The 25340-nt window shown below is 51.5% G+C and overlaps 1 protein-coding gene across 7 annotated transcripts; it reads left to right on the top strand.

The window, feature by feature from the left end:
• The first annotated feature begins 650 nt into the window (after positions 1 to 650).
• Positions 651 to 25167, top strand: HSH2D (hematopoietic SH2 domain containing). 7 transcript variants are annotated; one of them, XM_003275942.4, is made up of 8 exons: positions 651 to 858; positions 8711 to 8863; positions 10403 to 10545; positions 15433 to 15584; positions 19290 to 19379; positions 19781 to 19946; positions 21017 to 21109; positions 23824 to 25167. In XM_003275942.4, the coding sequence occupies exons 4-8, from the start codon at positions 15460 to 15462 to the stop codon at positions 24406 to 24408; spliced, it is 1059 nt and encodes a 352-aa protein (XP_003275990.2). In that variant the 5' UTR covers positions 651 to 858; positions 8711 to 8863; positions 10403 to 10545; positions 15433 to 15459; the 3' UTR covers positions 24409 to 25167. The 7 variants fall into 7 exon arrangements, with proteins under 7 accessions (XP_003275990.2, XP_030676400.1, XP_030676399.1 ...); XM_030820542.1 differs by lacking the exons at positions 651 to 858; positions 8711 to 8863 and adding an exon at positions 22256 to 22377 and having other exon boundaries at positions 10462 to 10545; XM_030820540.1 differs by lacking the exons at positions 651 to 858; positions 8711 to 8863 and having other exon boundaries at positions 10456 to 10545; positions 19290 to 19341.
• Positions 25168 to 25340: the final 173 nt, after the last annotated feature.

Raw genomic sequence — 25340 nt, 5'->3', positions numbered from 1 at the left:
CGCGGTGGCTCACACCTGTAATCCCAGCACTCTGGGAGGCCAAGGCGGGCTGATCACTTGAGCTCAGGAGTTCAAGACCAGCCTAGCCAACATGGTGAACCCCCATCTCTACTAACAATACAAAATAAAGTAGCCAGGCACGGTGGCACATACCTGTGGTCCCAGCTACTCTGGAGACTGAGGCAGGAAGATCACTTGAGCTAGGAGGTTGAGGCGGCAGTGAGCTGAGATTGCACCACTGCACTCTAACCTGAGCGACAGAGTAACAACCTGTCTCAAAAAAAAAAAAAAAAAACCTAGCCCTTCCCACCTGCAGCCACAGCCCTACTTCCACCCCTCCTTTGCAGGAAAATGGAAAGGTTGTCTCTCCCTCCTGTTTACTCCTCTGCTTGACCTGCTCAGCCAACATCAGCCCCATCATGCCACCAAAACTGTCTTGCCTTGGTCCCCAGTGGTACCCATCTGGCCAAGTTGAGTCCTTGCTTCTGCACCCCTCAGCTCTCAGGAGCACCCCATCCTCCCCAAGAGCCTGCGTCACCTGCCTTCTGGCACGCAGCTCAGCCACTGTGTCCTTCCTGCCTCCCTGGTAGGTGCTTCCAGGGGCCCTCTCCTGGCTGGCTTTCCAGGGCATTCCTTCCACTCTATCCAGGGTCCTTCCCAAGACCACCCCCCCGGGTCCAGCCATTCCCTAGGACTTGGCAGAGAGCTGTACTCACAGCCAAGATCACAGCAAAATCAGCAAAGGGAAAAGGCATGCAGAGTGAAGTCCAGAGGCAACCAGACAAGCTTCCAGAATCCTCTCTCAGTGGGGTCACACACCCCATGCTTAACTCCCCCAACAACGCGTTGTAACAACAGGTGTGTAATGTGTCTCTCATGAAAGCTGATTGGCAGTTCTGTGCCCAGGTGTTTATGGGGCCAGTCACATAGGAACCCTCTACCTGGCACCAGGATTCCAGACTCCTACAAAGAAAGCAGGGGTTTAGCATAAACTGCATCATTTGTACAGAAAGTGTAGGCACCCGTCATGAACCACGCATGTATGGAAGTTTTATATCTGTAGGGAACTTTACCAACTGCAGGCCCACCTTGCCAGCAGGCCTTTCTCAGGAAGCAGCCTCAGATCTGTTCATTCTTTTCTGCACACACTATGCCTTTAGATAGGCCAGTGGCTTTCATGCTGCAAATCCAGGCCGGACCCAAGTCTGAGTTTCACCTGCCACTCTCTATTCCAATTTGAATGTCTCATCGGCACCATAAGCGTAACACAGCCCTGACCCTGGACTCCATCCCTGCCTTCCCCATCGTGCCCACAGCTGACCCCTCCCGAGTTGTAGCCACGACCACCTGGACCTCTGTGACCACTTCCTCGTAGGTTTCCGGCCCTCCCCTCTGTCTTTAAAACTTTTTTCAGAGTGTCCTTACAAAACTGAAATCAGTGTCACCTCCTTGTTTAAAGCTCTCCTCAGGGGCTGGGGTGCGTGGCTTATGCCTATAATCCCAGTGCCTTGAGAGGCTGAGGCAGGGGAATAGCTTGAGGCCAGTTCAAGTTCAAGACCAGCCTGGACAACATAGTGAGACCCCATCTCTAAAAATAAAAATAAAAAATACAAAAATTGGCCGGGTACAGTGGCGCATGCCTCATCCCAGCACTTTGGGAGGCCAAGGCGGGTGGTTCACCTGAGATCAGGAGTTCGAGACCAGTCTGGCCAATATGGCAAAACCCCATCTTTACTAAAAATACAAAAATGAGCCAGGCATGGTTGCATGCGCCTGTAATCCCAACTACTCAGGAGGCTGAGGCAGGAGAATCGCTTGAACCTGGGAGGCAGAGGTTGCAGTAAGCCAAGATTGCGCCACTGCACTCTAGCCTGGGTGACAGAGCAAGACTCCGTCTCAAAAAAATAAAAAATAGTAAGTATGGTGGCATATACCTGTAGTCCAGCTACTCAGGAGGCTGAGGAGGGAGGATCACTTGAGCCCAGGAGTTGGAGGCTGCAGTGAGCTCTGACCACACCACTACATTCCAGCCTGGGTGACAGAGCAAGACCCTTTATCAAAAAAACAACACCTCCCCAGGTCTTCCCTGGGCTTAGGGATACAACTTACGCCCCTCACCGTGGGGCACAAGCCTCTACACACTGTAGCCATGGCCCCGCCTACTCCTTCCTCTTTCTCTGGCCGCCCTCCCTGGCTCACTCCACGCCAATCCTCTCCTTCTTTACTCCTTCGCTCCACACTCATCACTGAGAAGGCCCCAGGGCCTTTGCACTTGCCACACCGTAGTCTTGCAGTCTCCTGAAATGTGCAAAGCCCACTGTTCATCACGTCATGGTTATCCAGGGCTACCTCTGCAGAGGCCTCTCCCAGCCATGCCCTTCTCTCTTCCTAGCTCATCTTCATAGCATTTATGAGAAGTTACCTGTTTTCATTGCCAAGCCTGTCCCCACTCAGCCCAAAAGCTCCATGAGGACAGGGACTTCTGTAGTGTGCTTGTGTGTGGCCTGAACCCATTGAATTAATGAAGGACACCCAAGTGGCCTCTAGGGTGAGCACAAGGGAGGTGACATCCTCTTCCCTCAAAGAAACCAGCTTCCAGGGTTGATCCTGCAGCCTCTGCAGCATGGGGGGCAGCTCCCCAGGCATTGCAAACTCAATGGGTTTGGGAACCCCCAGCCACAAACTCCCTTCCCACCTGACCACACTAGAGGCCGCCCTGGTGGTCCCTGGCTTAGCTGCCACCAACATCTCTGTCATCTCTATCCTTGAGCCTCCGAGCACCCACTCAGGAGGACCCTAAATCCTGATAGTAAAACTCCAAGTCGCCCCCTGCCAGGGATGCCTGATAAACGGCCACTTTGGGAAACTTGCTTTCTTTCCACGAAACTGCAGTTTCTGTCCAAAACTGCAAAATTCGGAGACAGTGACAACCAATGGCAATGAATAGCAGATCCTGACTGGGAACCCATCCTGTGCCTGGCTTTCTTCTGAGCCCCTAATGGGTCATGGATAAGAGAGAGCTGCCTGGGCCCGAATCCCAGCACCACTCAAGACCCACGGTGATAGAGGAGCTAGAAAGAAATTATTTAGGCAGATAGTGAGGGCACCAGAGTCCTTGGCAGAATTTCTTTTCTAACAAAAAGCAGCCCAAGCAATTATTTTTTCTAACAAAAAGCAGTCTGAGAAATCGAGCTGCAAACATAGATAAGCGAGCTAGAAGCTTGCATGGGGAGATGCCAGCAGCTGCGTCAATAGAAAACAGTTGCCTGGGAGCCAGGCAAGACCAACGTGGAGATTCTATCTCCCCTCTTTTTATTACCACGTGTACAGTAAAGGGGTGGGCAACATGGCACAGCTCAGGGAGAGGACCCGCTTGCATGATAAAAGATTACGGTAGGGGTGGCCAGAAATTCACACCCTATGCAAATGGCACACCTAGTCCTAACCAGTTTTTCGCACCCTATGCAAATGTAACACCTAGTCCAACCAATCTTTCACACCTTATGTAAATCAAACACCGCCTCCTCACCAGTCATCTATAAAACCCCCTGCATTTCACTGTGCATCCGTCAATGCATTTTTTCAGGACCTCTCTCTGCAGGAGGGAACTCTTTCTTTCACCTATTAAACTTCTGCTCTTAACCTCACTCTTGTGTGTCCACGTCCTTGTTCTCCATAGCTGTGAGATGACAAATCTCGGGTATCTACCCCAGATGAGGCCGTTTCAATGGCACAACCTTGGACACATGCCCTCACCAACTGAACTTAATTTCCTCTCTTGCAAAATAGGGGTGATCATAGTTTCCACCTCATAGGATGGCTATGAAGAGCCAGGGAGATGGTGGATCCCAGAGGAGGCACAGGTACATAATGAGCACAGAGAGAGAATAGGCTGATATCAGCATCATTACTGTCCTCATCACCATCATCATCGTTATTATCATTATTATTTTGAAGCAGGGTCTTCCGGCCGGGCGCGGTAGCTCACACCTGTAATCCCAGCACTTTGGGAGGCCGAGGTGGGCGGATCACTTGAGGTCAGGAGTTCGAGACCAGCCTGGCCAATATGGTGAAACCCCGTCTCTACTAAAAATACAAAAATTAGCCAGAAATCACTTGAACCGGGGAGGCAGAGGTTGCAATGAACCTAGATCATACCACTGCACTCCAGCCTGGGTAACAGAGTGAGAGTCTGTCTCAAAAAAAAAAAAAAAGAAAAAAGAAACAGGGTCTTGCTCTGTTGCCCAGGCTGGAGTGCAGTGGTGGGATCATGGCTCACTGCAGCCTCAACCTCCCAGGCTCAAGCGATCCTCCTGCCTTAGCCTCCCAAGTAGCTGGTACTACAGGTGCATACCACCACACCCAACTAATTGTTTTACTTTTTTGTAGAGATGGTGTCTCACTGCCCAAGCTGGTCTTGAACTGGCCTCAAGTGATCCTCCCACTTCAGCCTCCCAAAGTGTTGGGATTACAGGTGTGAGCCACCACACCCACCCTGTTATTACTATGACCACCATTGTTCATCTTGTTCCCCAAGAAAAGTGCAGTGGTGCATTCTTGGCTCACTGCAACTTCTGCCTCCTGGGTTCAAGCAATTCTCATGGCTTAGCCTCCCGAGTAGCTGGGATTACAGGTCCCGCCACCACGCCTGGCTAATTTTTGTATTTTTAGTAGAGATGGAGTTTCACCATGTTGGCCAGGCTAGTCTGAAACTCCTGACCTCAGGTGATCCACCCACCTTGGCCTCCCAAAGTGCTAGAATTACAGGTGTGAGCCACTGTGGGTCCAGCCAGTTCTGGACATTTCATATCAATGGAATCATGCACTAGGTGGCCTTTGTGTCTGGCTTCTCTCACTATGCATCATGTTTTTGGGGCTCATCCACACTGTAGCATGGAGCAGTGCTTCCTTCCTTTTTGTGGCTCAATCATGTTTCATGGTGTGGATGATGAACCATGTTTTGTTTACCCATTCATTCATTCATGGACATTTGGGTTGTTTCCACCATTTGGACACCTTAGCTGTCATCATCTGTGCCTCAGACATGCCAAGTTCATTCCTACCACAGGGCCTTTGCCCTTGTCGATTTTGTTTGTTTGTTTGTTTGAGATGGAGTCTTGCTCTGTTGCCCAGGCTGGAGTGCAGTGGCAAGATCTCAGCTCACTGCACCCTCCGCCTCCCGGATTCTAGGGATTCTCCTGCCTCAGCCTCCCGAGTAGCTGGGATTACAGGCGTGGGCCACCATGCCCAGCTAATTTTTGTATTTTTGGTAGAGACAGGGTTTCACCATGTTGGCCAGGCTGGTCTCAATCCCTTGACTCAGTCTCCCGAAGTGCTGGGATTACAGGTTTGAGCCACTGCACCCAGGCTGCCCTTGCTATTTTCTTTTCTGCCTGACTGTCCTGCATGTGAACTTGTTCAGCATCTGTCTCTCCATAGACTGTGGGCCCTAGAAGGGTGGGGACCATGCCGAGCTTGCCTTTTTTTTTTTTTTTTTTGAGACACAGTCTCACTCTGTGACCCAGGCTGGAGTGCAGTGGCATGATCTCAGCTCACTGCAACCTCCATCTCCTGGTTCAAGCAATTCTCCTGCCCTCAGCCTCCCGAGTATCTGGGATTACAGGCATGAACCACTACGCCTGACTAATTTTTGTATTTTTAGTATAGACAGGGTTTCCCCATGTTGGCCAGGCTGGTCTTGAACTCCTGACCTCAGGTGATCTGCCCACCTCGGCCTCCCGAAGAGCTGAGATTATAGGCATGAGCCACTGCACCCGGCCCGATCTTGCCTTGTGCTTCATCTGCAGCATCTAGCATGGCGCCCATCCAGAGCTGGGGCTCAGCCAGTGTTTGTGAGATGAATGAATGAATAGAATGAAGGCATTGTAGGAAGCTAAAACCATAAAATTACATCAAGCCCAGGGTTGGGCACAGTGGCTCATGCCTATAATCCCAACACTGGGAGGCCGGGGTGTGAGGATTGCTTGAGCTCAGGCGTTCTAGACCATCCTGGGCAACACGGCAAGACCCTGTCTCTACAAAATAAAAATTGAAAAATTAGCCGGGCATGGTGGTGTGAGCTTGTGATTGCAGCTACTTGGGAGGCTGAGGCGGGAGGGTCGCTTGAGCCCGGGAGTTTGAGGTTGCAGGGAGCTATGATGGCACAGTGCACTTCAGCCTGGGCAACAGAGTGAGACCCTGTCTCTGAAAAGAATTGCATCAAACCCAGTGCTGGCAGAGCCTAAGGGCTTCCCCACTCCCTGACATGTATGGGCCCAGCATTTTCCTAGCACTAAGATGGCATTGTGGCCACATCCCCCAAGAGCCATCCCACATGAGTCTGTGAATGGCCCACTTACCAGCTGCGGCCTCTGCTGAGAAGCCCAGATCTGTCTCCCTGGATAACCTGATATCAGAGAGAGGGGGCCTTGGAATTGTAGCCCCATTATCTCCCCATCAGGGCACCTTCGTTTTCCCCTCCACACCCCTCCTTCCTCTGGGGGACGCATATCCGTTTGCGGGCCGAGGCCTGCAGACACTGAGGGATGTGGGGGTGATTCTGTTGCGACATCTGAAAGGAAGGCGTTAGTTTGTGGGAGACCACATCACCCAAGCAGGTCAGGGGAAGCGAGGTTGGGCCGTTTGTGGTGAGGTCTTAGGGGGCTGTGCTGGAGCTAGGCAAACACACCCCATGTTCCTGGAAACTCTAAACCCCATGCAAATAAGAGCCCCGATGGTCAGACTTTCCCAGGAGGATCAGAGAAGTGAAGTGAAGGCCAGGCTCTGTGGCTCATGCCTGTAATCCCAGCACTTTGGGAGGCCAAGGTAGGCGGATCACAAGGTCAGGAAATCGAGACCATCCCTGCTAACACGGTGAAACCCCGTCTCTACTAAAAATACAAAAAATTAGCCAAGCATGGTGGCGGGCGCCTGTAGTCCCAGCTACTCGGGAGGCTGAGGCAGGAGAATGGCGCGAACCCAGGAGGCGGAGCTTGCAGTGAGCCGAGATCGCGCCACTGCACTCCAGCCTGGGTGACAGAGCAAGACTCCGTCTCAAAAAATAAATAAATTAAATAAATAAATAACTATGTCAGGCCTATAATCCCAGCACTTTGGGAGGCCAAAGTGGGCAGACCACTTGAGTTCAGGAGTTCAAGACCAACCTGGCCAACATGGCTAACCCCTGTCTCTAGTAAAAATATAAAAATTAGCCAGGAGTGGTGGTGCACGCTTATAATCTCAGCTACTTGGGAGACTGAGGCAGGAGAATTGCTTAAACCCAGGAGGTGGAGGTTGTATTGAGCCGAGATCGCACCACTGCACTCCAGCCAGGGTGACAGAACAAGACATCATCTCAAAAATAAAAAGGCCAGATGCAGCGGCTGACACCTGTAATCCCAACACTTTGGGAGGCTGAAGCAGGAGGATCACTTGAAGGAGACCAACCTGGTAACATGACAAAACCCCATCTCTTCAAAAATCCAAAAATTAGCCAGCCGTGGTGGTGGTGCACCTGTAGTCCCAGCTACTCAGGAGGCTGAGATGGGAGGTTTGCTTGAGCCCAGGAAGTAGAGGCTGTGGTGAGCTGAGATTGTGCCACTGCACTCTAGCCTGGGCAACAGAGTTGAGGGGACCCTATCTCAAAAAAAAAAAAAAAAAAAAAAAGAGAGAGAGAGAAGAAAAAGAGATTAGCCACAGAGAGGTGAAGTGAGTTGCCCAAGGCAGCTCAGCCCATGAGGTCTGAGGCCCAAGCCAGAGTCTCCCCCAGGCAAACACAAAGGCCTTGCTTGAATTAAGTCACAACAAAGAGTCCTGATTCTTTCACTCCCAACTCATCATGTGCTGTGCTGGAGGGTTGCCTCTCCTATCATCTTCACATGATTAAGGAAGGCTATTACGCCCATTGCACAGATGCAGAACTGAGGCTCAGAGAGGCTGAGCAAGTCACCTGAGGACACACAGCAGGTGAGTGAGAAGCAGGGCTCCATGTGTCTCCTGCTTAGACCTTGTTGACCACAGAGGGCAGACAAGGCGCTGCTGCTGACGAGGAGGAGTAGGGGAGTGAGAGAGGCACCCAGGGTGAGCCTGGGGTTATCTAGCCCAGCTGGGCCAGGGCGATAGGCCCGTGGGGAGGCCCCCAGCAGGTTCTGGATCCTTTCTGCCTGAAAGGAGAAGAGGAAGTAGTTTTGCTTGTCTGCCTGGGGTACGAGCACATGGCCAGGGCTGGCCAATCTGTTAGGCACACGGGGCCTGCACCCAGGATCCAAGTGCTGTGTAGGACTTCCCAAAGGGCTTCAGCTTATTTAAAACCAGAAGAAAAAAACCTGAACATCCTAAAAATAAATATACAATAAGGAATCCAGCCTGGACCACATGGGTCTTAATGCCAACGCAATTGTAAAATAGAATTTTAAGCTGGCACGCTGGCCCACACCTGTAATCCCAGCACTTTGGGAGGCTGAGGCGGTGGATCACCTGAGGTCAGGAGTTTGAGACCAGCCTGGCCAACATAGTGAAACCTTGTCTCTACTAAAAATACAAAAATTAGCCAGGCGTGTTGGTGAGCACCTGTAATCCCAGCTACTTGGAAGGCTGAGGCAGGAGAATCGCTTGAACCAAGGTGGGCGGATCACTTGAGCCCCAGGAGTTTGAGACCAGCCTGGGCAACACAACAAGACCCCATCTCTAAAAAAAATATTTTTTTAATTAGCCAGGTGTGGTGTTGTGTGCCTGTAGTCCCAGCTACTTGGGAGCCTGAGGTGGGAGGATCACTAGAGTCCAGGAGTTCAAGGCTGCAGTGAGCTATGACTGTACCACTGCACTCCAGCCTGGGTGACAGAGTGAAACCCTGTGTCTAAAATAAGTTAGTCAATTAATAAAAATATTTTTAAATATTTTGTAATGGAGGAAGTCCTGGTGTGGACCTATGCGTGCCATGAGACCCCAGCCTGTCCAGGCTCAATTCAGTTTCAAGGCCTTTGTGCCTGCTCTTCCCTCCCCCAGCCTGGGTGACATAGCAAGACCCCATGTCTACAAAAAATATACTCTTTCTGCACCACACACTCCCCAAATCGAGATGATTCCTACTCACCCTCAAATGCCCCTTCCTCCAGGTCAGTTAGGCCACCTCTGCGGGTTTGTGCAACTGCTGTTCCCACTTCCTGTTCCCCCTTTGGGTTTTTTTGGTTTGTTTAGGGTTTTTTGGGTTTTTTTGTTTTGTTTTTTTCATTTGTTTTGTTTTGTTTGAGACGGAGTTACACTCCCGCTGCCCAGGCGAGTGCAATGACGTGATCTCGGCAAACCACAACCTCCACCTCCCGGATTCAAGCAATTCTCCTGCCTCAGCCTCCCGAGTAGCTGGGATTACAGGTGTGCGCCACCACGCCCGGCTAATTTTGTAGTTTTAGTAGAGACGGGATTTCTCCACGTTGGTCAGGCTGGTCGAGAACTCCCGACCTCAGATGATCCACCCGCCTTGGCCTCCCAAAGTGCTGGGATTACAGACATGAGCCACTGCACCCGGCTGGTTTTTTTTTTTTTTTTTTTTTTTTTTTTTTTGCGGGGGACAGAGTTTCCCTCTGTCACCCAGGCTAAAGTGCACTGGCGTGATCTTGGCTCACTGCAGCCTCTGCCTCCCTGGTCCAAGCGATTCTCTTGCATCAGCCTCCTGAGTAGCTGGGATTACAGGCACCGGTCACCACGCCTAATTTTTGTATTTTTAGTAGAGACAGGGTTTTACCATGTTGGTCAGGCTGGTCTCAAACTCCTGGCCTCAAATGATCCACACACCTCGGCCTCCCAAAGTGCTGGGATTACAGGTGTGAGCCACCGCGCCCAGTTTCTGTTCCCCCTTTGTTGCTTTTGTTTTTGTTTTGAGAAGGAGTCTCACTCTGTTGCCCAGGCTGGAGTGCAATGGTGCGATCTCAGCTCGCTGCAACCTCCGCCTCCCGGGTTAAAGCGATTCTTGTGCCTCAGCCTCCTGAGTAGCTGGGATTACGGGCGTGCACCACCACACCCAGCTGTTTTGTATTTTAATAGAGACAGGGCTTTGCCATGTTTGCCAGACTGGTCTCAAACTCCTGACCTAAAGTGATCCACCTGCCTCAGCCTATCAAAGTACCGGGATTGCAGGTGTGAGCCACCACACCCGTCCCCTGTTCCCCCTTTGTAATGACGTCTCACTCCTCTTCACTGCTTGATAGATTGTAGATGCCAGGAGTCAGGGGGCCTGCACCTGTCTCCGTGTCACCCCTGTGTCCTCCAAAGAGCAGGCACACAGTAGGTACTCAATAATGACTTGCTGGGGGCAAGGCGGGAGCAAGCTGTCTCTGCACCTGTGGCACCAGATGTTTTGTTGGACTGCAGACAGGGTGACTTGGGCTGTCCTTGTTCCGCCCCCCAGGGCTCACCTGCTTGAGGAAACAGGAACTGCCTCGGGGCAGCCAGCTCCGCCCCATTGACGTGCAGACCTTGAATCGAAACCCAGGCTCCTGCAGGCACTGGCACAGCTACAGCGAGGGCCTCGGCCATCCAAGGGTCTCCCAGGTATGTGACCCAGAAGCCTCAGCCCTCCTCTCAGCCCTCGAGGAGACAGAACATGGGGGCTAGGCTAGGCCACAAGGAGGGACAGGGTTAGTGGGGCCCGGGGTGGCAGGAGGGATTTTCTGCGGGCATGGGGGAGAGCTTCATGGAGGAGGGGGTATTTGTGGTGACCACAAATGGAAAATGGAGCTGGAGTTGGGGAAAAGGGGGTCTTGGTAGGACAACAGCATGAGCAAAGGTGTGCAGAGGCAAGAGAGAGAGAGCAAGGATGTCTTTAGGTCTAGAATGTGGGTAGCAGGGAAGTAGAGGAGGCTCCCAGGCCAGGGTCAGGAGCTTGAATTTGAGCATGAGGTCTTTCATCACTCGATAGCTTTTCATCAGCAAAGACCCTTGCAGAAAAAAACAACATCACAAGAACCTAGCCCTAATCCCTGATCCCTAGGAGGCCCTCAGGCTGGTGGAGGCAGAGCAAGATAAAGACACTTTAACTCCATGGAGTCATGGCTGGACCAGAGAGAGGAACGGGGGGGAACACTGGGGACAGAGAGGGGTGCCAGGGCTTTGTCTGGGGGGAGATGTAGGAAAGCTGCCTGGAGGAGGGGACATTTTTACTGGGTTTTGAAGGATAAATAGGAGTTCTTCTAAGTAAAAAAAAAAGAATAAGCCTGTAAACATTACCCCATGCTAGGTCACAACTGGATTCATGAATATTGTATATATCTCTCTATATATATACAGTGCCAGCTAAACTTTCCTAGGTAAATATCATTATCCCCAAATTAAAGGCAGAAATATAGGCACAGAGAGCCATTAAGTGACTTACCCGAGGTCACACAGTGGCTAAGTGGGGGAGCCAGGGTTTGAACCCAGGCCATCTGGGTCGAATCCCAGCTCTTTTTTTTTTTTTTTTTTTTTTTTTTTCGTGAGACGGAGTCTTGCTCTGTCGCCCAGGCTGGAGTGCAGTGACTCGATCTCAGCTCACTGCAAGCTCCGCCTCCCGAGTTCATGCCATTCTCCTGCCTCAGCCTCTCGAGTAGCTGGGACTACAGGTGCCTGCCACCATGCCCAGCTAATTTTTTGTATTTTTAGTAGAGACAGGGTTTCACCATGTTAGCCAGGATGGTCTCGATCACCTGACCTCGTGATCTGCCTGCCTCAGCCTCCCAAAGTGCTGATATTACAGGCGTGAGCCACTGCACCTGGCCCAGGCTCTTTTTTTGTTGGTGGTGGTGATGGGGGTTTTTTGGTTGTTTTTTTTTTTGTGAGACAGAGTTTCGCTCTGTTGCTCAGGCTGGAGTGCAGTGGTGCGATCTTGGCTCACTGCAAACTCTGCCTCCTGGATTCAGGTGATTCTCCTGCCTCAGCCTCCCTAGTAGCTGAGACTACAGGCACATGCCATCATAATTTTTGTATTTATTTATTTATTTATTTTGAGATGGAGTCTTGCTCTGTTGCCCAGGCTGGAGTGCAGTGGCTCAATCTCAGCTCACTGCAACCTCTGCCTCCCAGGTTCATGCAATTCTGCCTCAGCCCCCTGAGTAGCTGGGATTACAGGCGTGAACCACCTTGCCCAGATAATGTTTGTATTTTTATTAGAGACGGGGTTTCACCATGTTGGCCAGGCTGGTCTCAAACTCCTGGCCTCAGGTGATCCGCCTGCCTCAGGCTCCAACAGTGCTGGGATTACAGTGCTGGGTGTGAGCCACTGCACCCAGCCTCCAATTCCAGGCTCTTAATTGCTTTGTCACCCTGCTTTATTAAATATTTCTTAATACAGTTATTTAATTTTGGTTGCCCCAGAATTCCTTCAGGCCATACCCCAGAGGATATGCTTGACATCTGGTTGGAGAAAGTCAATATTGACTGCCATTGGTCAACAGGCCCCGCCTCCTCATAGAAACAGCCCAGTAAAAAGATGTTTTGAGATATTGAAACATTAGATGGGGCCAATGGGTGGAGGGAGTGAGCTCCAGTTTAAGGACAGAATTTACGGTGAGCAGCCGGGCGCAGTGGCTCACGCCTGTAATCCCAGCACTTTGGGAGGCCAAGGCAGGCGGATCACTTGAGGTCGGGAGTTGGAGACCAGCCTGGCCAACATGGTGAAACCCCATCTCTGCTAAAAATACAAAAATGAGCGAGGCGTGGTGGCACATGCCTGTAATCCCAGCTATTCAAGAGGCTAAGGCAGGAGAATCACTTGAACCTGGGAGGCGGAGGCTGCAGTGAGCTGAGATCACGCCACTGCACTCCAGCCTGGGCAATAGAGCGAGACTCCATCTCAAAAAAAAAAAAAGAATTAAGGGTGAGCAAGAGGGGTCCTGAAGGAACTATCTAGCAAGATACAATCCTTTGGCTTGTCTTACACTCACTTAACACTGTTTTGCAAAACGGTGCTGCTTTCTCTCTCCAGCTCTGTCGTTGGTACACAAAGTCCCGTGGTACTGCTTGCTTAAAATTGTCAAGAAAGTGTGTGAATTAATGATGCATCTGACATATTGTAAGTGTGCCATGAGTGGCTACAATGTGTGGTGACGTTGGTGGCAGAAGTGACTGTCTGAAGCCACATTTCTCTGGTGTTTAATGAAACCAAGGCAGGCAGGCACCGTGGCTCGTGCCTGTAATCCCAGTATGTTGGGAGGCTGAGGTGTTAGGATTGCTTGAGCCCAGGAGTTCGAGGCCAGCCTGGATAACAGAGCAAGACCCTGTCTCTACAAAAAAAATTTTCAAAATTAGCCAGGCATGGTAATGCATGCCTGTAGTCCCAACTACTCGGGAGGTTGAGGCTGCAGTGAGGAGCATGAGCTGTGATTGCACCATTGCACACTCCAGCCTCAGGAACAGAGGAAACCCAGTCTCAAAAAAAAAAAAAAAAAAAGAAAGAAATCAGGGCAACCCTTTTTGACCACCACTGTTGGGTCTGCTGTTTATTTCGTTCACTTGCCATTTTGTCATTTCCTCATTCCTCCAGGGGCATTGATATTTACTTAATATTTAAATACTCTACTCTTTTTTTTTTTTTTTTTTTTTTTTTTGAGACGGAGTCTCACTCTGTCCCACAGGCTGGAGTGCAATGGCACGATCTTGGCTCACTGCAACCTCCGCCTCCTGGGTTCTAGCGATTCTCCTGCCTCAGCCTCCTGAGTGGCTCAGATTACAGGCACCCACCACCACATCTGGCTAATTTTTGTATTTTTAGTAGAGATGGGGTTTCACCATGTTGGCCAGGCTGGTCTCGAACTCCTGACCTCAGGTGATCCACCTGCCTCAGCCTCCCAAAGTGCTGGGATTACAGGCGTGAACCACCATGCCCAGCTCTAAATACTCTATTATTAAATTTCAAAACATTTATTTATAAAAGGAACCTCTAGTCCTTGCAATAATGGCATAAAAGTCTGGGCACAATGGCTCACACCTGTAATCCTAGCACTTTGGGAGGCTGACACAGGCAGATTGCTTGAGTCCAGGAGTTTGAAACCAATGTGGGCAGCAAGGTGATACCCCATCTCTACAAAAATACAAAAATTAGCCAGACGTGGTGGCACATGCCTGTGGTCCCAGCTACTTGGGGGACCGAGGTGGGAGAATCACTTGAGGGAAGAAGGTCGAGGCTGCAGTGAGCCAAGATGGGGCCACTGCACTCCAGCCTGGGTGACAGAGTGAGACCCTGTCTCAAAAAAAAAGAAAAAAACACAATGGCATAAGAAGAATAAAAGGAAAAGTCCTTGAAGGACTTTGGGGATGAGCCAATGAATGAATGTGTAAAAACTATCAGGCACATAGTAGGTGCCCAAAAAACACAAGTCAGTGGGTTGTTTTGTTTTGTTTTGTTTTGAGACAGAGTCTCACTCTGTTGCCCAGGCTGGAGTGCAGTGGTGCAATCTCGGCTCACTGCAGCCTCCGCCTCCTGGGTTCAAGTGATTCTCGTGCCTCAGCCTCCCAAAAAGCTGGATTATAGGCACATGCCGCTGTGCCCGGCTCATTTTTGTATTTTTGTAGTGACAGGGTTTCACCACGTGGCCCAGACTGGTCTTGAACTCCTGACCTCAGGTAATCCACCTGCCTCAGCCTCCCAAAGTGCTAGGATTACAGGCATGAGCCACCACGCCCGGCCACACAAGCCAGTTTTTTTTTGTTGTTGTTTTTGAAATATGGTCTTGCTCTGTTCCCCAGACTGGACTGCAGTGGCACAACCACAGCTCACTGCAGCCACATCCTCCCGAGCTCAAGGGATCCTCCCACCTCAGCCTCCCGAGTAGCTGGGACTACAGGCATGCACCACCACACCCAGCTAATTTTTAAATTTTATTTTATTTATTTATTTACTTATTTACTTTTTGAGGAGTCTCACTCTGTCACCCAGGCTGGAGTGCAGTGTTGCAATCTTGGCTCACTGCAACCTCCGCCCCCGGGTTCAAGCGATTCTCCTGCCTCAGCCTCCAGAGTAGCTGGGATTACAGGTGCCCACCACCACACCCAGCTGATTTTTGTATTTTTAGTAAAGACAGGGTTTCACCAGGTTGACCAGGCTGGTCTCAAACTCCTGACCTCAGGTGATCTACCCACCTTGGCTTCCCAAAGTGCTGAGATTACAGGCGTGAGCCACCGCACCTGGCCAAATTTTTTAATTTTTTTGTAGAGATAGGAGTCTCACTATGTTGCCCAGGCTGGTCTGGAACTCCTGGGTTCAAGCAATCCTCCCACCTTGGCCTCCCAAAGTGCTGGTATTACACGTGTGAGCCATCACACCCAGCCACAAGCCAGTTTTAAGTCCATTGCTCTGTCCACCCTGGAGGACTTCTCAAAGGAGGGGGCACCATATGCTTCAAGAACAGAGCAAAGATAAGAGGTGCATCAAGCTTGATTCTTGTCTTCCCTCACATCTCTACCCAGGTGACCTTCCCTCCACCCCAGGAAGCTATGACAGAGGCCAGGAAGCCGCCCCTACCGCTACCCCCACGGCTGGACTGGTTTGTGCACACCCAGGTGGGCCAGCTGGCCCAAGACGGGGTCCCCGAGTGGTTCCATGGTGCAATCTCAAGAGAGTGAGGACACACCCACACCCTCCACCCTGCCCTCCCCATTCTTCCCTTGTCTGTCCCTACCCTGGGCAGCTTTTAACTGCAGAATTCTGAACTTGGCTCAGCTCAGTGTGGCAAGAGGCTAAAATGAGCTCCAGGCTCCCAGGCTTGAATCCTGCCACCTCTGTGGGCTCACTGTGTGACCTGGGGCAAGTTACTTGCTCTCTGTGGGCCTCAGCTTTCTCTATACAAGTGGCCAACAGGCCAGCACTGCCAGGGACCTGGCAGCACCCCACACCTCGCCCAGGCCAAGCATTACCAATCAACGATGGCAGGATGCAGCCTCAGAATCTTTCTCTCTTTCTTTCTTTTTGAGACAGGGTCGTACTCTGTCACCCAGGCTGGAATGCAGTGGTGCAATCTTGGCTCACTGCAACCTCTGCCTCCCTGATTCAAGTGATTCTTCTGCCTCAACCTCCTGAGTAGCTGGGATTACAGGCACATGCCACCAAGCCCGGCTAATTTTTGTGTTTATAGTAGAGAGAGGGTTTCACCATGTTGGCCAGGCTGGTCTCAAACTCCTGGCCTCAAGTGATCCACCCACCTCGGCCTCCCAAAATGCTGGGATTACAGGCGTGAGCCACCGCACCCAGCCAGAATCTTTCTGAACACAGTACCCCAAGCAGCTGCTCTCAACCCATCAGGATACAACCAATGTGCCCTTTCTTTTTTTTCTTTTTCTATTTTTTTTTTTTCTTTGAGACAGAGTTCTGCTCCTGTTGCCCAGGCTGGTGTGTAGTGGCGCGATCTCAGCTCACTGCAGCCTCTACCTCCTGGGTTCAAGCAATCCTCCTGCCTCATGAGTAGCTGGGACTACAGGCATGCACCACCACGCCCGGCTAATATTTGTATTTTTAGTAGAGACGAGGTTTCACCATGTTGGCCAGGCTAGTCTCAAACTCCTGACCTCAAGTGATCTGCCCGCCTCGGCCTCCCAAAGTGCTGGGATTACAGGCATGAGCCACTATGCCTGGCCCCAATTTGCCCTTTCTACCTCAGACTGTGAGCTCTGAGGATGTGGGCCCGGCTTTAACTAAATGGAGGAAAAAATATTTATGGCCACTCTCTGCATGCAGGAAATTGAGAAAATTCTGTGAAGGCCACAGAGAGGAACTAGTGTTGGTCATGGTTTCTGAGTTCTGGGGCCTTGCTGAACAACAGAAATATAACATGAGTTGCATATTGCAATGTAAAAAAATTTTAGTAGTTATATTAAAAGAAGCAGCTGGATGCACTGGCACTTACCTTTAATCCCAGCTACTTGGAATGCTGAGGCAGGAGGATCGCTTGAGCCCAGGAGTTCAAGGCTGGTCTGGACAACATAGTGAGACTCCATCTCTAAAAGGAATTTTAGGCTGGGTGTGGTGGCTCATGCTTGTAATCCCAGCACTTTGGGAGGCCGAGGCGGGCAGACCACCTGAGGTCAGGAGTTCGAGACCAGCCTGGACAACATATGTCTACTAAAAATACAAAATTAGCCAGGCGTGGTGGCGCATGCCTATAATCCCAGCTATTCGAGAGGCTGAGGCAGGAGAATCACTTGAACCCGGGAGGCGGAGGTTGCAGTGAGCTGAGATCGTGCCACTGCACTCCAGCCTGAGCAACAAGAGTGAAACTCCGTCCCAAAAAAAAAAAAAAATTAACGGGGCATGGTGGCACGTGCCTGTAATCCCAGCTACTCGGGTGGCTGAGGCAGGAGACTTGCTGGAACCCTGGAGGCAGAGGCTGCAGTAAGCCGAGATTGTGCCACTGCACTCCAGCCTGGGTGACAGAGCAAGACTCCAACTCAAAAAAAAAAAAAAATTTTTTTTAAATTAGCCAGGCATGTGGAATATGCCTGTGGTTCTGGCTACTCAGGAGGCTGAGGTGGGAGGATCTCTTGAGCCCAGGAATTCAGGTTTCAGTGAGTTATGATTGCACCTCTGCACTCCAGCCTGAGTGATAGAGCAAGACCCTGTCTCAAAAACAAAAAACGATTCATGAAACAGCATATGTTCCTTTTTTGTGCTGTTTTGGAAATCAGTACAAAAGGCCAGTGGCCTCTGCATTGAAGAGTACAGGACCAAAGTCTCCCCAGCTTGTCCCACGGAAGGCTGCCTTCCTCTCTGTGAACTCCAGATAATAATGGTAGTAATATAGAAAACAGACTGGTTTTGGTGGCTCACGCCTGTAATCCCAGCACTTTGGGACGCCGAGGCGGGTGGATCACCAGAGGTCAGGGGTTCGAGACCAGCCTGACAAACATGGTGAAACCCCATCTCTACTAAAAATACAAAAAATTAGCTGGGCGTGGTTGCGGTTACCTGTAAGCCCAGTTACTTGGGAGGCTGAGGCAGGAGAATAGCTTGAACCTGGGAGGCAGAGGTTGCAGTGAACCAAGAGTGCATCATTGCACTCCAGCCTGGACAACAAGAGCAAAACTCCGTCTCAAAAAAAAAAAAAAAGAGAATAATAGTAATAATAACAACAAACACTTTGGGAGCACTTAGCAGGTAGCAGCTGTCATGCTCATGTTGCAAGTTCTTTCTGTTCTCACAGCAGCCTTGGAAGTGGAGTTTACTCTCCCCTTGAGGAAGCTGAAGGTCAGAAAGGGAGAGACGATTGCCTGAGGTCACACAGCTGATGGACAGTAGAGCTGGGTTATGAACTCAAATGCATCTGAGTATACAGCTCCTTCTTTGTTACTTGTGACACTTTGATCCACCCAAAGGTGCCTTAATCGGGGGATTCCAGGCATTGGGAAGTGGCTGTGGGAGATGGGAGGAGGTCTGGCCAGAGATCAATGCCATCAGACGCCTCCTAGCTCCTCGGGGGGAACATCCCTAATCCCTGAATAGCCCAAGGTCTGCAACAACTGAAAAAAAAAAAAAAAAAAAAAAAAAAGATGAGTTTGGGATGTTTGTTCATTTAGAAAACAGGCCGGGCACGGTGGCTCACGCCTGTAATCCCAGCACTTTGGGAGGCTGAGGCAGGCGGATCACTTGAGGACAGGGGTTTGAGACCAGCCTGGCCAACATGGTGAAACCCCGTCTCTACTAAAAAAAAAAAAAATAGCTGGGCATGGTGGCGGGTGCCTGTAATCCCAGCTACTTGGGAGGCTGAGGCAAGAGAATCACTCGAACCCAGGAGGTTGAGGCTGCAGTAAGCTGAGATCACGCCATTGCACTCCAGCCTGGGTGACACAGCAAGACTCTATCTCAAAAAAAAAAAAAAAAAAAAAAAAGGGAAAAAGAGAGGCCGAGGCGACAGACGAAAGCACAGTGGCTCACACCTATAATCCCAGCACTTTGGGAGGCCGAGGCGGGCAGATCACGAGGTCAGGAGATCGAGACCATCCTGGCTAACATGGTGAAACCCTGTCTCTACTAAAATATACAAAAAATTAGCCAGGCGTGGTGGCGGGCGCCTGTAGTCCCAGCTACTTGGGAGGCTGAGGCAGAAGAATGGTGTGAATCCAGGAGGTGGAGCTTGCAGTGAGCTGAGATTGCGCCACTGCACTCCAGCCTGGGGGACATAGCGAGACTCTGTCTCAGGAAAAAAAAAAAAAAAGGAAAAAGGAAAAATGAAAACTACCAGCCTTCTCCATGAATGGGCCAATGGCCCCAGGAGTCTAATTGGTATGTGGGGCGACTGGACTGTGTCATTTCCTTTCTATGCGTGCCCTTCCAGGGATGCTGAGAACTTGCTGGAGTCACAGCCACTGGGATCCTTTCTCATCAGGGTCAGTCACAGCCATGTGGGCTACACACTCTCCTACAAGTAAGGCCTGGGCCGGGGGCCAGGGCAGGGGCAGGTGGGCTCTCGGGTTTCCTTGGAGGGGGCAAGGGGTGCTTCATGTCATAGCTTCTCAGAAAGCAGCAGTAACTGAGGCTGTGGATCTGAGAACGGGAGCTGCTAGCCAGGCAATGAGTGAAGCTTTTATCTGTAGTGGCATGTTTCATCTGAGGTCAGCCTTTGTACTCCTGTGTTATAAATGGGGGAAACTGAGGCACAGCGAGGTTAGTAACCTGCTGGGTGTCCCATGGCTAGTGAGTGAAGAAGCCTGCATGTGAACCTGGGGTAGTCTGGCTGTAGCAGTGATGCTGCCAGCCCAAGAGCTGGGGACTTGGGGCAGGGATGAGGGGAAGTAGGATGTCCCAGCCCCCACAGTGTCTCCGCAGAGCCCAAAGCAGCTGCTGCCATTTCATGGTGAAGCTCTTGGATGATGGGACTTTCATGATCCCCGGGGAGAAGGTGGCCCACACCTCGCTGGATGCCCTGGTCACCTTCCACCAGCAGAAGCCAATTGAGCCGCGCAGGGAGCTGCTGACACAGCCCTGCAGGCAGGTGAGGGCAGGGGCCCACAAGGTTCACAGCCATTTCCTTGGGGCCAAGCCCCCCAGACCCCTTTGTTTCCCACGCCCCCATCAGCTATTCTTGATTCTGTCACTCTCATGGTCTTTGGCCCCTCTGGCCCCACCCCTCGTAGCCCCTCTGCCCCCCACAGCCGTCTCCCTTGTGGTTCCTGCTTCCCCATGGCTCCGCCCTCCAGGCCCATGTCAACAGGCTGATTTTTTAAAGGGTTCATGTGCCAAGTATAATCTTGGCTCATCTGAAGGAATGGCATCTTTCCTTAGAAGGCTCAGTGGGCGTGGCCTGGCTCCCAATACACTTTCCTTAGAAGGCTCAGTGGGCGTGGCCTGGCTCCCAATACACTTTCCTTAGAAGGCTCAGTGGGTGTGGCCTGGTTCCCAATAAACTGCTGTGAGCTGGGCATGTTTCCTTAGAAGACCTAGTGGGCGTGGCCTAGCCCCTAAGAAACTGCTGAGGAGGCGGTATCTCTCCTTAGAAGGCTCAGTGGGTGTGGCCTAGCTCCCAATAAACTGCTGTGGGCGGGGCATCTTTCCTTAGAAGGCTCAGTGGGTGTTGTCTAGCCCCCAAGAAACTGCTGTGGGCGGGGCATCTTTACTTATAAGGCTCAGTGGGCCTGGCCTAGCTCCCAAGAAACTGTGGTAGGCGGGGCATCTTTCCTTAGAAGGCTCAGTAGGTGTGGCCTGGCTCCCAAGAAACTGCTATGGGCGGGGCATCTTTCCTTATAAGGCTCAGTGGGCCTGGCCTAGCTCCCAAGAAACTGTTGTGGGCGGGGCATCTTTCCTTAGAAATCTCAGTGGGTGTGGCCTAGCTCCCAAGAAACTGCTATGGGCAGGGCATCTTTCTTTAGAAGGTTCAGTGGGTGTGTCAGGACCCCTAAGAAATGGCTGTGGGTGGGGCATATTTTCTTATAACGCTTAGTGGGCGTGACCTAGGTACTAAGAAACTGCTATTCAAGGGATGGTCCCTGAGACCTGCCTTCCAGGGTCGGCGCAGGACCTCTCCCCCTCCCTAGTGCTGAGCTACAGTCCCCTTCCGCCCTGCAGAAGGATCCCGCAAATGTGGATTATGAGGATCTCTTCCTCTACTCCAACGCAGTGGCCGAGGAAGCTGCCTGCCCGGTGTCTGCCCCTGAGGAGGTATGTATATGACAGGAGGCTGGCACCGACCACCTGGCTGAGGGGCAGGAGCAGAGGTGATCAACAGCTGTCAGAGGAGGCTCCTTCTAGAATGAGAATGCGATCCTACAGCTTGGTGCTTTAAACCTTTCCAGTGCTTTCCCAACACCGAGATTAAATTTCAAACTACAATCTCAGTTCCTCCTTCTGCCTATCACCTACCCAGCACCAGCCCTGCTGCCATACCGTCTGTTGTTCAGACACTCCAAGCTAGCCTCGGGGTCTCTGCGTGTGCCGGCCCCACCTCAGGTCCTTTGCACAAACTGTGTGCCCTGCCCCTAGATTTCCCATGTCTTCATTCATTTCTCCTTCAAGTGCCTCCTTCCCCAGGCCCCAGACCTAAAGCAACACCTTCTGGATTCTCCTTCACATTACCCTGTTTATTCACTGCAGCGGACTTCCCAAAAATGTTCCCCAAAATCCTATTTACTTATGGGTTTACATGCTCCCCGGCTGCCTTCCCAATCAGACTGTGAGCTCTGAGAGACTGGAGACTCCATCTGGCTTGTTTGCCTTTGCTTCTCCCACCCCTCTGAGAGGACCTGCCATATTGAAGGTGCTTAACTAATGAATCTCTGGAGTAGATGAATGAATGCATCTTGGGGTTTGGGAGGCCTTTAGGCACCCCTAGGTTGAAGTCTAAGTGCTTTCCAAGCCCCTTGCCCAGCAGGGGAAGTTATGACAGTGGTACAAATGAAACAGGCTGGTGTGATGGACATCAGTGGGCGGGGGGGGGGGTGCAAGTGGGGGAAGGCAGTCAGGGAAGGCTTCCTAGAGGAGGTGGCATATAGCTGAGATCTGCAAGGTAAGGAGGAGCCAGTCATACACACAGACACAGGGAGGACATTCCAGGCAGAGGGAATGGCACTTGCAAAAGTCCTGGGGCTTGGTGTGTTTGGAAAACAGAACAAAAAAAGCCAGCATATAGATGGAGTGGGGTTAGCGAGAGAGAGATTGTCAGAAGCTGAAGCCCCAGGGTCAGCAGGGGCCAATAGTGCAGAGCCTTGGGTCCAAGGTGAGGAGCTGGGATTCTAGTCCAATTGCACCAGGGAGGAGCCATAGGAGAGTGTATGCATGGGAGGACTTTTTTTTTTTTTTTTTTTTGAGACGGAGTCTTGCTTTGTCGACCAAGCTGGAGTGCAATGGCACAGTCTAGGCTCGCTGCAACCTCCGCCTCCCAGGTTCAAGCGATTCTCCTGCCTCAGGCTTCTGAGTAGCTGGGACTACAGGTGCGTGCTAATTTTTGCATTTTTAGTAGAGACGGGATTTCACCATGTTGGCCAGACTGGTCTCAAACCCCTGACCTCATGATCTGCTCACCTCGGCCTCCCAAAGTGCTGGGATTATAGGCGTGAGCTACCACACCTGGCCAGGACTGGTGGTTTTAAATGTTTCCTGTGGCTACTGGCTGCAGAAGGGGCTTTCCTGGGCACTGGTGGAGATGGAAAGAAGGAGGAAGTGAGGTGGGGCTGGGGGACAGTGTCAAGGTGGGAGGGACAAAAATGAGAGCCCAGGCGTGGAAAGAAACATGGATATTTGGTCTGCGTAGTGGCTCACACCTGTATTCCCAGTGCTTTGGGAGGCTGAGGCGAGAGGATTGCTTGAGGCCAGGACTTTGAGACCAGCCTGGGCAACACAGCAAGACCCTGTCTCCATAAAAAATTAAAAAATTAGCCAGGCATAGTGGCGCACGCCTGTAGTCAGCTACTCTGGGGCCTGAGGTGAGAGGATTGCTTGAGCCCGGGAGTTCGAGGCTGCAGTGAGCCATGATGGCACCACTGCACTCCAGCCTGGGTGACAAAGCAAGACCCTCTCAAAAAAAAAAATCTGTAGAGATGGGCTCTCACTACATTGCCCAGGCTGGTCTCAAACTCCTGGCCTCAAACAATCCTCCTGCCTCAGCCTCCCAAAGCACTGGGATTACAGGCGTGAGCTATCACACCTGGCCCCACATTTTTGTAAAGATAGTATTTTGTTACCTGTGAAAATCAGGTAAAATTCACATTTCCGTGTTTATAAATAAAGCTATATTAGAACCCAGGCATGCTCATTGGTTGACATGTGACCTCTGGCATCCCCTACAACAGCAGAGCTAAGTAATTGAGACAGATGGTACAGCCTGCAAAGTTGAAATATTTACTCTCTGAGTCTTTGTAAAAGAACTTTGCCAGGCTGGGTGCAGTGGCTCATGCCTGTAATCCCGGCACTCTGGGAGGCCGAGATGGGTGGATCACCTGAGGTCAGGAGTTCAAGACCACCAGGGCCAACATGGTGAAACCATGTCTCTACTAAAAATACAAAAATTAGCCAGGCATGGTGGTGTGCTTTTAGTTCTAGCTACTTGGGAGGCTGAGGCAGGAGAATCGCTTGAACCCAGGAGGTGGAGGTTGCAGTGAGCCGAGATTGCACCACTGCACTCCAGACTGGGCGATAGAGTGAAACTCCATCTCAAAAAAAAAAGAAAAGAAGAAGAAGAAGTTTGCCAACCCCTGGGGGAGACAGCAAAGCCATCTACTGAGATGAGAAAGATGGGGCATGGGATCAGGTTTGGGGGTTCACACGCGGACGTTTCTCAGCCGCGGGGTGTCTGGGTGGAACCCAGGCTCCAATTTCTGGGACAGACATGGTGCTCTGGTGGGCGAGCTACCCCAGGCCTCACCCACTCTCGTTTTCAGGCCTCCCCAAAGCCAGTCCTGTGTCACCAATCAAAGGAAAGGAAGCCGTCAGCAGAGACGAACGGAATAACCACCAAGGAAGCCACTTCCTCCTGCCCCCCAAAAGCCCCTCTTGGAGAGACCCGCCAGAAACTCTGGAGGAGCCTCAAAATGCTTCCCCAGAGAAGCCAGAGGGTCCGGCAGCAGCTAAAAAGCCACCTCGCCACTGTGAACTTGTCATCACTCTTGGATGTCCGGAGATCCACGGTGATCTCAGGCCCTGGGACCGGAAAAGGCAGCCAAGATCACTCAGGGGATCCCACCTCGGGGGACAGAGGCTACATGGATCCCGATGTGGCCACATCTCTCAAAAGCCCCTCACAGCCCCAGGCACCAAAAGACAGAAAGGTCCCCACCAGGAAGGCCGAGAGGTCGGCCAGCTGCATTGAGGTGGCCCCAGGGGACAGGAGTTGGCACCAAATGGTAGTGAGAGCCCTGTCCTCCCAGGAGTCCAAGCCAGAGCACCAGGGCTTGGCAGAACCTGAGAACGACCAGCTCCCGGAGGAGTACCAACAACCGCCACCCTTTGCCCCTGGATACTGCTAGAGAACAGGTCCACCCTGGCTCTGGGACTCTTGCTGCCAGGGGCTGCCACACTCCTGAATGTCCTAACATTTCTTCCATGGCCCCACGCCATGGCATCCGGGAGTCTTCGGGAACCCGGGAAATGGAATAAAGATGTTTTTGGGGTCTGTTCCTGCACTCACCCATGAGGTGAGCTGGTTATTTTAGCAATAATCATCAGAGTGACGCTGATGCTTTGGGGCGCCACGTGTACATCAGCCCCGGTGCCAGACCCTCTATTCATTATTTTACGCCTCAGAGCAAGGCCCTCAGGGAGGGTCATCCTCCATGTTTTGAAGAAGAGACTGAGGTTCAGAGAGGACCAAGGCCACAGAGTTATGTGTGTCAGCACCAGGATTTGAAGCCAGGTGAATCCGAGCCCTTTTCCCACATCATCTGTTTGTTCTGTTGTCTAAAAGCACGCTGCAGGCTGGGCGCAGTGGCTCATGCCTGTAGTCCCAGCACTTTGTGGGGCTGAGGCAGGCAGATTGCTTGAGGCCAGGAGTTCGAGACCAGCCTGGCCAACATGGTGAAACCCCGTCTATACTAAAAAATTCAAAAATTACCCGGACGTGGTGGCGCATGCCTGTAATCCCAGCTACTTGGGAGCCTGAGGCAGGAGAATCACTTGAACCCAGGAGGCAGAGGTTGCAGTGAGCTGAGATCGCATCACTGCAGTCCAGCCTGGATGACAGAGTGAGATTCCATCTCAAAAAATAAATAAATAAATAAAAATGAAATAAAAAAATAAAAGCACGCTACAGGGTCTCTCACCAACCAGAGCTGTATCCAGGCTCAACTCCGAGTGTGTCCCCAGTGGCACCCGTGGCTAGTCATGCCTTCCTCCTGGGGTTTTCATGCAAATGAAGGAGATGAGATGTGTTGAGGGCCTGGTGTGCAGTACGCATTTGGAC

The sequence above is a fragment of the Nomascus leucogenys genome, chromosome 10 (assembly GCF_006542625.1).
Source record: "Nomascus leucogenys isolate Asia chromosome 10, Asia_NLE_v1, whole genome shotgun sequence".
Taxonomy (NCBI): Eukaryota; Metazoa; Chordata; class Mammalia; order Primates; family Hylobatidae; genus Nomascus; species Nomascus leucogenys.
The sequence above is the reverse complement of the archived record's forward strand: the minus strand, read 5'-3'. Positions and strand labels throughout refer to the sequence as shown.